The sequence below is a fragment of the Limulus polyphemus genome, unplaced genomic scaffold (assembly GCF_000517525.1).
Source record: "Limulus polyphemus unplaced genomic scaffold, Limulus_polyphemus-2.1.2 Scaffold76778, whole genome shotgun sequence".
NCBI lineage: Eukaryota > Metazoa > Arthropoda > Merostomata > Xiphosura > Limulidae > Limulus > Limulus polyphemus.
The window spans coordinates 201-15,237 of record NW_013742374.1 but is presented as its reverse complement, the minus strand read 5'-3'; the positions used below and the strand labels follow the sequence as shown (position 1 = coordinate 15,237).

The following is a 15,037-nucleotide window of genomic DNA, read 5'->3' as shown; positions in this document are numbered from 1 at the left end:
AAAGGAGCCCTACATTACAGCCACGCTCTTAGCAAGCCTTTGACAACGATCTAGTACTCAGACAACTACAGGAGCCCTACATTACAGCCAATTTTCCGTAACTTCGTTCCGACGAAACTTTAACGACACAAGTCTTTACCTAACAAAACTGGTTTATTCTTTCTGAATATAACTCTGCGATACACTTAATCTCAATACTCGCGCTAAAACAACACTGTAACGAACGAACGTTATCTTCAACAATACCGTGTGACTGCAGTTCAATTACTCACTATCTATCCACCCACCTCACATTCCCCTCCTTTATATATACCAGCCCACCCTACATCGAGCAATTACTAGACCATTCGCCAAGATACGGGATAGTTCTAGAAACAAGAGAGCGTGAGAATTGTCACGTGATCTCGATGACGCAACAATATTTATCCATCTAGGCCGTTCTGTCTACTAAACTAATCTGAACTGAACTAAAAAAAACTAATAAAAACCCAAAGATAACCTTTTTCTGTCAAAAATTCGTAAAACATTCCTTAAATTTACTGCATCCACCACATCTCAAGACAACCAATACCAAAGGCCAAACACCCTATTAGCTGAAGATGACTTCTACCCTGTCAACATTTGTATTTGTATCTTAACATTCATTCCGTTAAAGTAAAAAAAAAAAAAAAATGCATCAATGCTGTCAGTTCCCTCAATCAGATCCCCTTTAACTCGAGGATCTTATCCTGTAGTCCTATGACAATATTTCCATCCCAGGTACCATCCTTTAAATCCTTTCCAACAATTTAATGCCCCTCCTTAAGTAAGGAACCAAAAGACTGAACACAATACTCCAAATGTGGCCTAATCAGTGGCGTAACAAATGAAATTATAGTTTCTTTAGACTTTATTCAATACTTTTGTAGATACAAATTAAAACCTTATTTGCCTTGCCATTAGCAACAGCACAGTGTTTGGATGGCTTGGGAGACTGATCAACTAGAACACTAAGATCCTTTTTTTCCTCCATAACACTGTTAAGGTTATCCCATGAAAATTATAATTACAATTCAAATTATGATAACTCACATGCACTGCTTTGCATTTATTATAAATTTGGTTTGGTTGTCGTTAAGCCCAAAGCTACACAATGAGGTAGGTATCTATCGAAACTCGAATTTTAGCGTACTAAGCATGCAGACTTGCCGCTGAGCCACTGGGAAGCATCTGTTATAAATAAAAGCTGTCTGCCATTTATTCGTCCAAGTCATCAATTAATGTAAATCCTTTTGCAAAATAGCAGCATCCTCACAATTATTTCCATTCTTCTGTCAGCATTGAAAATTTTTAAAAGTTGCAAAATTGAAACCTGTTGCTCTCCGTTTGTGCGGTAGTGTACTTATTCGCTATAATCTAATTGGTTAATTTTTAATGACGTCATGTGTTAGTTTCTATCTGCGAGCGCTATGTGAATTTTGTACTCATGTTATTTCGTGTGTGAACAGTTAGTTTTGCTAATTTGTCTCTGTTAACGTTTTAATTGATAATTAAAGGTTCTTATGGCGTTTCAGGGGCCTACTTACGGTCTCTCTCGAGAGTGTATGTTAAAGGTATGTTTGCATATTTTACTTGTAAGCTGTTCATTTTTAAAAGTACAAAGTTGGCGGTTAACTTTACCGTTAGTGGCGTTACGTACTGTGTCACTGTTATAGCAATTGGGTCAAGTTGTCTAGATATGGTTCCATGAACAAACAAAATTGAAGCTTATAAAAATTATGCTTTGCTTGATTAATATTTATATTATAATACATAATATACATTGAATTATATACTTCTCGGAGGGATAGAAGAAGTGAATGTTATTGTTACTTAGCAATACCTAATCTTACACAAGTAAATGTTTTGCAGTTTTCGTTCCGAGTTTGCAATTCACCAGATTATTCGTTGCCGTTCATCTGCTAATTCAAAATGTTATTTCAACTAGTAGTAGTAGTATAGATGCTGCTACTAGTACTATTACTAAATCAAATGATCAAACTCGGCAGGGTATGGTGCTAGTAATACTAATATAGTAATAATATTGTCTTCTATTTCTACTTCTACTCTAGTATATTGTATGGGTAAATTTAAAAAAGTACAAAACTTTAAATGCTTATGAATGATGTTTAGAAGATAAAATATTGTTAATAAAACTTTATAAAGCATGTAATTTGAGAAACTTGTTTAAAATGGGAATATATCCTATACTGTATACGTAAAGTTTTTCTGCAGTAAAATAACGTTCTTTACTGCAAACTGAAATCTACACACGTGTGAAAGTGTATTTGATTTCATGTGAAAAAAAAAGGACGTTTTGTACCACTGCATTGGAATTGTAATGTGATATATGGATTTGGTCCATTTCTAAGTATGTGATGCATGATATAGAAAAGGGTTACTAACATGAATCTTATATTGTCATCTTCTAATTTCTATAGAACTTGAAAGTATGCTAAACAGCTTAATTTATTAGTTAACCAAATGTGAAAGTAAAGTTGTTATAATAACATCTTTTCACATTAGATTCCTCTTAGGTTACAGGAAGTCTTGGTTTCTTTGTAATCTGTGTACATGTAGCAGGGTTAGTAACAGGACATACAACTGATAGGGTTTTCAGCAAGCCAACCTTGAACAGACACTGGTCTGTAAGAGTCTTGTCCTTTGCTCTTGTGAAAACAGGGTGTTGTCTAATAGTAAGAATAAATAAACTCATTTTTGAGAACACTTGGTAGCAGTATATTGCATAAGTTAAACTTTAAGAACCTACATACATTATTAAAATTACCACTTTGAATGTAATTTAAAACATAATCAAACTTATATTTCAAAGAAATAATTGTTTGTGAAAAAGCAATCTTGTTCTTGCAAGATTCTAAAAAGATGGTATTTTTCATTAAAAACAGGATTCATGTGAGGATCTTTTTGAATGTTTAATACCAATTTTATAAAAATTTGATTTGTTACTGAAATGCAGTAACTTAGAAAAGAAAATGTACACATCATAAAATATTTCATACAATAAGTACGTTGTTTGTTTGTTGTTTTTTTTTTGGGGGGGGGGGTTCACAACTACCTTATGTTTGAGTATCAGAAATGAATCCTTTTTTTCTTCCAACATATAAGCAGAAATGGGTGTATAACATCCAAATTTGTATTCATTAATTTGTAATTTTGTATAAATGTTATAAGTTAGGATCTTTCAAGTTTGAACTATTAAACTATATATACATATCTTTTAATTTAGCTTCATCATTAACCTTTTATTTATTTTACCATTTAAAAAGTTTTACAGTTTTTTCATATATATATTTTGAAAGAGTAGTGAAACCTTTTAACTCAGCCTCCTGCCTTAAGAAAAACCCAAGTCGTCTCTTTACTAATAAAAGTATGAAAAACAAATGAAATGTAGTCCTTCATATTCTTTCACCTATTTAACAAGAGTTTAAAAGAAATTAAAATAACAGAACTCATGATATTGTCATCAAAACCAGTAAACAAATTTTTAATGAACAGTGAAATAATTTTTCTGAAAAACATGTTTTGATAGCATGAATCATTTCTCCCAATTTTCAAGCTTGCATTTTCGATATACCAACCAAGGCAGATTATCCAAACCTTAACAATTTTGAAAACTGGAATCAACTCACCTTTGATTCTTCAGTATTCCAGAGAAACCAAATTATTCTAATAGCCCATTTGCATTCCTTACTTTAGTAAGTGGATTAAAACTACATTCATTATTTTGTACAAGACATTGCCATAATCAGTTAATAAAAATATAATAACATTCAATCTCCCAACTTTAGAATTACCAATGGAGTCTATGTGGGCCCAAGTTGATTTTTAAATACAATTGTTTTAAACTATGTACCAAACTGTTTCTAGGCCCATGATTTTTGTTAGTTACAGAGTCACTAATAACAAAAGTCACAAAAAAAATTTAAAAACAATGCTATCAATATTGCATGTAATCCATCTGATTGCTTTTTGGATTCCCTGTGTGTTTTACGTAGAAAATAAGTGATTTTACCCATTTTTTGGCTGGTTCTTTATACTGAATATTGCTGTATATGTTGACCCCACTGATAGTGAAAGATATAAAAACAAGTTAGTAGTTTGGGAGTTTACTTGAAAATCTCTGTAAATAAGTATCATTTGTTTACTGACACTCAGCTGATGGCTTTCTAAAACTCTTTTTTTTTTCATTATTATTATACAATTTCAATGCTTCTCTCACACAAGAAGGTTTTTTTTTCAAATATTTGTATTCCAGGTACTTTATATCTAACCTCATTTTCCTTTTTTTGTCTGACTCACATTTAAGGTCATTTTTGAAGAAGAGAAACAGTTTCAGTAGCACTTACCCTTTTTAATTGTGTTTGTATATGTTATCTGTACTCCATGTTTAAAAATAAGTTATCTGTGATTTTATCATTACCTCTACACATGCTGTCAAGCAGTATGTTGTAAATATCACATCTGTATATAGTTGATAATTTAAAGTATGTGGTATAGATGAAAGTACATGGAAGGGGTTGCCCTTAGATCACATGTGTAAAGGTAGCCCTAGTGCCAGAATTTTGCTGAAAGGCCCTGATATAGGCCATTCAATCCACTAAACTAAACTTTAAAATCAAACAATCAAAGACAGCAAGTATCATTCAAATACTTATCAATTCTTCCCTTTAAACATCTCAATCAGATCCCCTCTTACTGCTTTTTACTCAAGAGAAAACAATTTAAATAATCTTAACCTGTCCTGGTATGACAACTTTTGCATCCAAGGAATCATCCTAGTGGCCCTTCTCTGAACCCTTTTCAACAATTCAATGTTAAGGCATGCAAGACTTTACATAATACTCCAAGTGTAGCAGAATTTTTCTTGAAAGAATGAAAAAACCAATGTAAACAAGAGATTGCCATAGAGGAGACTTGTTTTGTTTGCTTTTAAGCACAAATCTACATAGTGGGTTATCTACTCAGCCCACCACTGGTATTAAAATTCAGTTTTTTGTGTTGTAAGCCCCCAACTTACTGGTGAGCCACTTGGAGCAAGGAACCTTGTTTTCAAGGAGGTCAGGAAACCAGAGACCAGATTTTTAACCTTAGATTACTCATGGAAAAGAGTCAAGAATATCAACAATCTCTGTTGATTTGTTGTATTGACTACAGTATGATTTTTTGCTCAGCAGACTACCAATGCTTATGGAACATTTTAAATGGCACAGGATCTTCAAGTCATAGTATAAGTATCCTTAAAAACTTATGTAATAACCATGAAGCAACAGTAAGAATGAGCTCTTAGAATGGTTCAGCATTGGGAAAGACATGAGACAGGTTAATATCAGGTTTGAAGTGTTTCTAGATTTGCAGGAAGAACTATAAATGTGCTGAGGTATGTAGGTGATACACTACTAATTATTGTATCAGAATATGAACTGCAGGAATTGGTGGACAGGGTCAGGCATATAAGTAAGCACTATGAGCTCTTCTTGAATACCATAAAAATGAAAGTCTTGGTGGTGGGTAGAGTGCAGCAGCAAATAAAGATCATAGTTGAAGGAGAGGAATTTGATCAGATATAATTCTACGTGTATCTGGGAACAATAGTAATGCTGAGATCAGGAGATTGATTGAAATAGCTCAGGCAGATTTTCAGAGAATGTATGTTATTTGGAGAAGTGGAAGGATCAAGAAAACCATGCAACTCAGATTCCTAAAAAACATTATATTTTATGGGTCTGAACCATATCATAAACTCTGAAAGCAACAGGTATCAAGCAACTTGAGGCCAATGAGATGAGGTATTATAGATGATTATGTAAATTTTCCTGTACAAACAGGGTGATATTGGAGCAGCTGGTTTTTGCTTTACTGGAGCAACAACATTAAGCAATTAACAGTGACTGAAACAAGGACAGAGAAGCTGAAATGGTGTTTTTAAGTGTAAAACACTTAAAAACATCATTTCAGTTTTCGATACCTCACTACTATAAAGGCTTGATTTGGTCTGAAGTTTCATTCCCTGGTCGAGTCCAGGGTCACTGATGAGGAGTGGAATTCTCCAAACTAGTCTGGCCCACAGACACACCCCCAATGAAAAAATAGACCATTCCAAGCTTTAAACTTTAAACAAATGTTTAAACAACTCTGTTCAACAAGGACAGAGAAGTGTTGTCCAAGAGGCCATCTTGTTTCACAAGTGATGATGGCACTTGATTAATTGACTGATCATTTTAAGAATGTTAGATATCATTGATGGTGTTACCAAGGCTTGATTAAATGAAGATGTTTAAATGATTTTAAAGTTTTGTATTGAGACCATGGAAATGAAATCATCTTATTTTGAGATGAAGTTCATAGAAGAAAAAGGCTTTAAATAACCTTTTGGTATTTTCTACAAGCCTCTTGATCAGAATGTTGATGATATGAGCAATAAGTTGAGTGAGAAACATATCCTGTTAGAAAGTTTTGGGCTATTTATTTTTTGCTGGATGGATGGTTGAACTATACTTGCCATATAGTCTCTTTCACATTTATTGTTTTTGTGCTTTAATTGAGTAAATTAAGCATGATATATTAATCTTTGTTATTTGTCATCAAGAACCCAGCATGGCCAGTTGGTTAGGGAGCTCAACTCGCAATTTGCTGGTTGCGCGTTCAAATCCCTGTCCCACCAAACATTCTTGCCCTTTCAGCCATGAGGGTATTATAAAGTGATGGTCAGTCCCACTATTCTTTTGTAAAAAAGAAGCCCAAGAGTTAGTGGTGGGTGGTGATGACTAGTTGCCTTTTCTCTATTCTTTCACTTCTAAATTAGGAATGGCAAAATGCCCTTGTGAATGTTTACTAGATATTAAAAGTATCAAATTGTCTTATAGTAAGATGGTATAGGAAGAATTTTACAATTGAGGAAAACAAGATTTATGACTAGTTATGGATAATTTCAGTAACATATTTGGAACTTTAGTATTCAGTCTGCTGTAAGCTAAAATCTTAAACAAGATTATAAATATGTACATATGTGTATACCATATAAAAGAACTTACAAATACATTCTTGTATAACAAACAACATGAGTGAATGATAAGTATCTCAAATGTGAGTAATGCTAACGATTACATGAACTGTAGAGTTGATGTGATTTATTCATCAGTCCCTCTACATTTTAAGTTCTGAATGACTATAGTGTTTTAAAGTGACTGTCATCTTCTGGGCAGATTAAATTTTAAAAAAGTGAGTTGCTTAGTTTAAAATTTTCATTTGTTTTATTGGAGTTCAGTTGTTTACCAAGATAGATGTTACGTAATTGACGATGTACATTTAAATGTAGCAAAAAATGGTGCAGTTCATCTGTGTAATGTAAACACTTGTATATTCAGTTCAACTGATTTCTTTTTGCATAATCATTTAAAGTGCAAGGCCAAGTTCCAGATGGATAAAGCTCTTCAAGCAATAGAATGGATAGAAAAGGTGACAGATCTGGAACTTAATCCTCCCAACCCAGAAAGAGGATTCCAGGACCATGTGGATTTTTGTGATTCTTTAAAAGATGGCATAGCCTTATGCAGGTATATCTCACATTATTTCCAACTTTTTAAAGTTTCTTTAATATTGTTCTGTATCTGATTTATTAGTTAGTGTTTTTAAAGAATGAAAGAAAAAAAAATATATATATATATATTAAAAAAAACCGTTTTGGTGAAAGAAAATATTTAAGCTGGCAACTCTGCCAGCCTTTGGTTGGTTCCTTTAACTTGGTTTTTTAGCCATTGTTTAAGATGCATATAATATCAGTGCAGTTGAGTGTAAGAAAACCATTTGCAACACTTTGACTATGATCTTTTCTGTTTACAAATTAAATTTGATGATGGCTTTGTTCACAATAAAAACAAAATGTAAAGATGGAAACAAGGGTGTGAGTGAACAGACACATGACAATTTCAGTGCTAGATATTAAAAGCTAGGATATTTCAATGAATAAGAGTCAGTTTAGGAGTACTTAAATCATAAAGGTTAGGAAACATTGATATAAGGGGTGGTACCGATGTAGTCAGATATATATTGAACTTTTTATCAGAATCAAAACACATAAAAGCTAACTTTTAGCACCCTTCAGTGTGTGCTAGTTCATAATTGACATTTTTTATCATCCTTCAGTATGAAATTGAGTCCACCTAACTCTTCTTCTGCTAAAAACAGAAATGCAATTAGCAATAATTTATGTATAAAACAGCTCTTGCATGGGAATATGAAAACTGATATTATTGATGTTCTTTTCCACTATATTTCATATCAGACATTGAACATGTTTAATCACTGTATCCTGTTATACTTTATTCTTTTTTACTATCAGTACAAAAAAGAAACTGAAGGAACGAGAGATTTTGGCACTTGTAAATTGGCTTTTGTTATTTGATATGTTCCTAAATTATGACTGACTGGTCTAGTTAAAGTTAACACTCTCAATTTTGATTAAAAGTCAGCTTGGATGAAATGTGAATGACAAGGATAATTGCTATAATACAGTCTTCATGCAGGGATCATCAGTCTATCTCAGTCATTCTGAATGAATATCCAGTTTTTGATTAATGTAGATAGCTATATGTGATTTATAGATGTACACACACATATACACATTTGAAGTAAATGTATTTTTTTATTGTTACCCACTAGCTTTTAATACCCTTCAACATGTACTGGTTATATTTAATTGCTTACTGTTTACATGTTTTAATACATTTTGGTTGTATTTAATGACTCACATTTAGCATCTGTCAGTGTGAAATGATTGTATTTAATTGTGCACTTTTAATGTCTTTCAACATGTACAGGTTGTATTTAATTGTTCACTGTTAATATTTTCAGTGTGTGCTGGTTATTTAATTGCTCAGTGTTTGTATCTTTTAGTGTGTACTGGTTTCAGCATCTTTCAGTGTATACTGATTGTATTTAATTGTTTAGGTAGTTTTTGATTTATCCAGAAAACTATGAACTTTTGGCCTTTACGTACAAATAGTCTTTTAATTTGGTGGGATGAGATAGTTATTATATGTAATTAATGTCATTTTGTGTAAGTAAAATCATGTCCTGCACTTCAAGTTTAATAGTATATGCTAAAGGTGTACAATTTTTATAAATATAAGTAAGTTTGGTATTTTCGGCATTTTTTTTTCCTTTGAAATTATATTTTAATTTTGGAAGTTTAAGAATTTTGTTGTTGAGTTATTTTGTGTTTATATGCTTGTATATGAATATACAGCTAATGTTTGATAGACCTAAATATATAAAGAAAATTATTTAAACTTGAATAAAATAATTATTAAATCCAACTTTTATTTTTGTAATAAATTAACAGAGATGTTGATCATCATTTGAGCCTCAAAATTATCAGTTTCCCAAATGTTTCAGTATAAGTCGGGGATGGTGCTTGCACACGACCTGGATAGATGTTACACTCCTTTTTCCTTTTTTTAAACTAATATATATATATAGGCCACATTCACATGAACTTATCCAATATATGTGTGTATGTACTATCAGCCTGGTAAGATATTGTATTTAATCTATTATATTAGAGACAAAAGGTATATAAATAATAGGTAGTTTGTTGTGACTAATGTATATCTGCTTTCAGTGAGGACTGTTCTTTAAGTTATGAAAATTTACTTTTAATTAGTGTTTTCTTTAAAAGAGTTGTTTGTTGGTCCCATTTTAGCTGTAAACTGCTAAAGTGTGCATTTAGGTATATATTATTAGAGTATTAGGATTGATTTAATATGTTAGTCTGTATTGAGTTGATTTTTAGGTTAAATAAAACAGGTTGATGCCAGCTGAAAGACTTGGGCTGTTCCAGCATAGTTTCCAGATGGTTATCTTATCAGCAGTTGGTGTGAAAGGTTTTACTGCTACTTATCTCACTTACTGATCTCCTTTGGAAAGCATGATTAATTATATGGCTTCTGTATACACTGAAGCAGCTTTTTTTCCCAGCAGCTAGTGATACCTACTGAAATTTACACAAGTTCAAGCACAAACTACATACCATATGCTTAAAATTCAAATGGCTTGATGCACAATTTCTGATTGAATATATTAAAGAATTAATAGTAAGTTTTTTTTATGTATGTACAGATTTTGTAGGCAAATAAAATTTAACTGTGCCAAACATCCAATTTTTAAGGCATTGCAACCAATTTTAAATACAGCTGTGAAGAATGTTTAAACCAGAACTGACTATTTTGTTGTGTATTTAGTTTCTTCAGGTATATTGAATTCAAAAATTTGAGATGTAAAAAAAACTGTATTGCAGCTAAAAACTAAACAATTCTTTTGATTTTTAAGTGTTTATTTTTGTATATAAAAAGTATAACTTCTTATCTCTTTGTTCCATATTACATATAGACTAATAAACAGAATAATGCCTGGTGCTGTAGCAAAAATCAACAAATCAAATGCTCCATTTAAACAGGTGAGCTACAATATTTCCAATAATGTTTTTTCAGCCAAACACTTTTACAAAACCAGTCATTAGTTATTCACTGATATCATTTGAAAGCAATTTAAAAAAAAGGAATTTGTTAAACATTGTGAAAATGCAAGATAATTATCTACATAGTGCTCTTGCTAATCTAAAAAGATGAAGAGAATTTTTTTAACTTTGAATTCACATGATAGAAATAGCATTATCTACAAACTAAAGTATATTCCAAAAATACATTATCAATAAAGTATTATGTAAAGTTTTGATTATTTATTAAGAATAAATAATTAATAAATTTATTTTTTATTGTGGACCAACAAAAAAGCTTCACAATAAACCTTATTAAAAAATACTTGAAACTTGGAGTGGATTCAAAGAATTAAGATAGTTAATTAAGTAGTTGTACATGTCAATTACAAGTTAATGATGTAAGTATGTTTAGCATTTTACATATATTTTTATTTTAACTAGGATTGTCTGATTAGTTAATATTCTTTGAATAAACTTTCTTCACATCTTAAGAAATTACTTTATGTTAATTAATCAAATATTTTTTAAAACTTGGTTAGGGTTTCTTCTGTGTCAATTGTATAATGCCTTAATTTTGCATTAATTTGTTTTATATTATTAGTACTGAGGAACTTCTCTGTGTGGTTTTGATGAAATTTGATAGAAAAAATATAGTGGATAGTTCACAGCATTGTATATAGAATTTGTAGGTAGTTTGTCTTTTTAAAAAATGAAAAAGATTTAGCTCTGTAAAGTCAATTAATTGGTTTAGTTGTGTGCAGCTACATTTACAATCTGCTAGTGAAAAATGTTTATTCTTCTTTTTGCTCTTAGCGACAAGAATATTCTTCTTTTGAGGAAGGAGTTTTGCAGATTGCTCAAAGCTACCTTCAAAGAAGAATATTCTTCTTTAAAGTTAATGTGATGAATGAGCATTAAATTCTTGGGTGACCTTGATAAACAGTTTCTTAGTAACCTGACAAAGTAAAAAAGTACTGAGAATATTTTTTTTTTTGTATGGTCTCATCTTTCACTGCAATTATGCTACATTGAAAAACATGTGTTGTCCATATTGATAACATAATATAAAAAGGTATTGTAAATGCTTTACTTTGACATCATATTTATGTGCTGTGAACTGTTTTATAGCATAGGGATTGTAAACTATGGATATATATATGTTTATTATAGTAAAAAAAAACATGCATAATTAAAAAGATTGGTATATCACAATTAGAACACCCAATAAATTCTAGAACTTTCAACAAGTGGACTTGTCTTCTAGTGTAAAGGCATTAGATAAATATACTTTCAGCATAACTCAAGGTATCTAGGTTTATATTAAAAATCTGTAGCATTACTATAATGTCAATAAGTTGTTAAAATATATACAGTGTACTTGTGTATAGTGTGTGTGGGTGTGTATTCATATGTATATTAGAGATAATGTTTGATAATGTCTAGTTAATGTATTAATGTTCTATATTTTATAAGAACTAAAGAATTGATAGTATTAAAAAAAATTCATTTACACTTGCTATGATTTTTTATGATGTTTTGTTCGTTTCAATAGGTTTAATGTTTTGTAGCAACAAATCCTCATGGGGCTGCTGAAAACAAGTAAAGTGTTAAATTCCCAAACTATTTGTAGAGGAAGTAATTTTACTGTACATAATTTTTTTTTATATTGAGAGGTTACATGATTATATTAACTCTAATATTTAATCTTTTCTTTTTGTAGTTACAGCTTGCTGTTTTTTATAGACCTATTTTTCCCTATCTAATTTTTTTTTCATTTTTATTGATGTTTGACCTTTTTATGCAGTACACCTTTTAGAATGTCGACCTTTCTATCACATGAATATGTCAAAATCAAAACATTTCAGTGGTTGAATTTCCACATCATTTTTAATTCTGCCTCAATTAAGTATGACAGACAAGTTTTGCTGTTTGTTTTGATATCTGTCTTTTCATACCTCCACATGCCAGTGATAAAACAAAGATTGGCAACTTGCCAATTCATTATGATGACATAGTTTGAATTTTGCAAAAAATAAAGAAATTTATTGCCATTTTAATCTACCAGTTCTTGTAAAAAATGCAGAGAAAAAAATTAAAATGGACACACTAGCATTGTACATGCTACAAGTTGAACATGATCAAGGACTTATTCAAATATATATATAAAAAAAAATAATTATATGAAACAGGTACTTGTGTATCTTATGTCAGCTGATTTTGTCCCAGAAAAGATTATTATATCTTCCCATGAACAAAGAACTGAGATAATTATAGACAATAAAGTCTTAGATGGGAGGCTTTGTTCCAATATTTATAACTGAAAATTAATCTTTAATATTTTTTTAATCTACATCTGTAAAAGAAAATAGCTCATAAGTGTAAAAATTAAACATTGTATGTGATGTTGAAGAAAACTGAATTGGGCTTTATGGACAATTTTAACAAAATAAAATTCAAAACTTCGTTTTAGACATGCATAGAGCTTAAATTTCCTTTTATAGAAAGACATAATTGTGCAGATCTTAAAAAAATATGTTTAGTCAGCATGTATTTGATTCCTTATTTTTAACTTGTGTATAACCCTTGGAACTGCTTCCATTCAGTACAATTTTTCTAAATTCTATTGTTTTAATATTTAACTATTAATATTATACATTTGCAAATGTTTTATGTTTTACAAATGGAAAAATTACTGGATATTTTTGCTCTATCAGATGGAAAATATCGAGATGTTTTTGAAAGGATGTGTAAAGTATGGACTCAAGTCTTGGGATATTTTTCAAGTTAATGATCTTTATGAGAAGAGGAACCCTTATTTGGTAAGTATTTAAGTGTGCGACTGTTAGATAAACATACTGAACATTAATGCAAGCCAAATTATCGTTAACATAGATCAATAAATAATGCATTTCAAACTTGTTTATCCACTTCTTTTGAGGTAAGTCAGTAAGCAGTTCAGTTATATGTAACTCACTCCTAAGATTCTTTTGAAGATATTATATTCTTGAAGTTTGAACTGAGCCTTCTTCTTTTAAAATGCTAATGAGTACTTTTCTCAATGTATGTATACTTGATTAAAGTAAAAGCATGAAAACAAATACTTACTCTTCTGCCCTTGTTTTTTCTAAAATTGAATTTAATATCACATCTTCAATTACCAGATTTGAGAAACATTGAATATTGTATAAATTTTGTTTCAGAGTTCAATTTTTTATTGGAGATTTAATCTACCACAAAAAGAAGAAAACAATAATATTAGTTTAAAATTTTGATCAGAAAATATTGATTATGGACTCCAACAGCCTTGGAAGCAGTGATTCTTATAGACAAGTAATGACATTTTGGGTAACCTGTCTTTGGGTCTGTTGGTATTAAAATGGTTGGCATAAATGTCACAAATACGCGAGCCCCAGTGGGAGCTTGATGATGAGGTTACTACAATTATGCAGCTCTCAGTGAAAGCTTGATGAGTACTAGATCATTGTCAAAGGCTTGCTGGAGCATCTGACACCAATTTGTTACGTCTCCGTTTGTTAATTGTTTTTTTCTATCCCACTTGGACACGAGAAGCGGCAAATCAAACTACAGCATAGCAGACTTGATGGCTGCAATACAAGAGCAGCAAAAGAAACCAAAAGAACGAAAAAATGAACGAGAAAAGAAACAAGAAGAACGAGAAATTAAACAAGAAGAGAGATTACAGCAGTTGTTAGAGGAAAAAGAAAAGAAACAAGAAGAACGAGAAAAGAAACAAGAAGAGAGATTACAGCAGTTGTTGGATGGGTTTTCTTGCCACTGCTGTAATCTTTCTTCTTGTTTCTTTTCTCGTTCTTCTTGTTTCTTTTCTTTTTCCTCTAACAACTGCTGTAATTTCTCTTCTTGTTTATTTTCTTTCTTATTTTGCTGTTCGAGCTGCCATTGTTGCAAACAAGAAGAAAAATTACAGCAGTGGCAACTGGAACAAGAAAGGAAACAGGAAGAAAGTCTCCAACAGTTGCAGGAAAGTCAGCAGCAACTACAGGAGAATCAACAACAGTGGCAAGAAGTACAAATGGAAAACATCAGTAAATTTAAAAGCGAATTAGATACGTTAAAGAAAGATTTGTTGTGTGTTACACAAGGAGGATACATTGACCATCGACTTAATCAGCCCCAGACAATGGCAAGCCCCTTACAGAGCCGCAGTTAAACCCTAATGCAGACATATTCAGTCCCGTTAGAAGTCACATCCCAGATATGAATGTCAGTAATAGGAGTGATCCAATGCGAAGGAAGCCACAGGAATTCGATGGGAAGGCACCATGGGAAGCATACAGAGCACAATTCTAGCTACTGGCAGAGATGAATGGATGGACAGAGGAACAGAAAGCTGTATATCTGGCAACGAGCTTGAAGGGACAACCACTGGAAATACTTGGACAGTTGACAGCAGCCGACAGACACAACTATAGAACACTGGTAGAGGCTCTGGAACTCAGGTACGGAATCCAAAACCAGTCAGAA

The 15,037-nt window shown here is 31.5% G+C and overlaps 1 protein-coding gene across 1 annotated transcript; it reads left to right on the top strand.

The window, feature by feature from the left end:
• Positions 1-1,426: 1,426 nt before the first annotated feature.
• Positions 1,427-13,353, top strand: LOC106477635 (calponin-1-like; the record flags this gene model as incomplete). Its single annotated transcript, XM_013938179.1, has 4 exons — positions 1,427-1,592; positions 7,438-7,592; positions 10,426-10,492; positions 13,249-13,353. Coding segments are annotated over exons 1-4 (378 nt in total), but the record flags the coding sequence as incomplete, so codon positions are not given.
• Between the last annotated feature and the right edge of the window lie 1,684 nt (positions 13,354-15,037).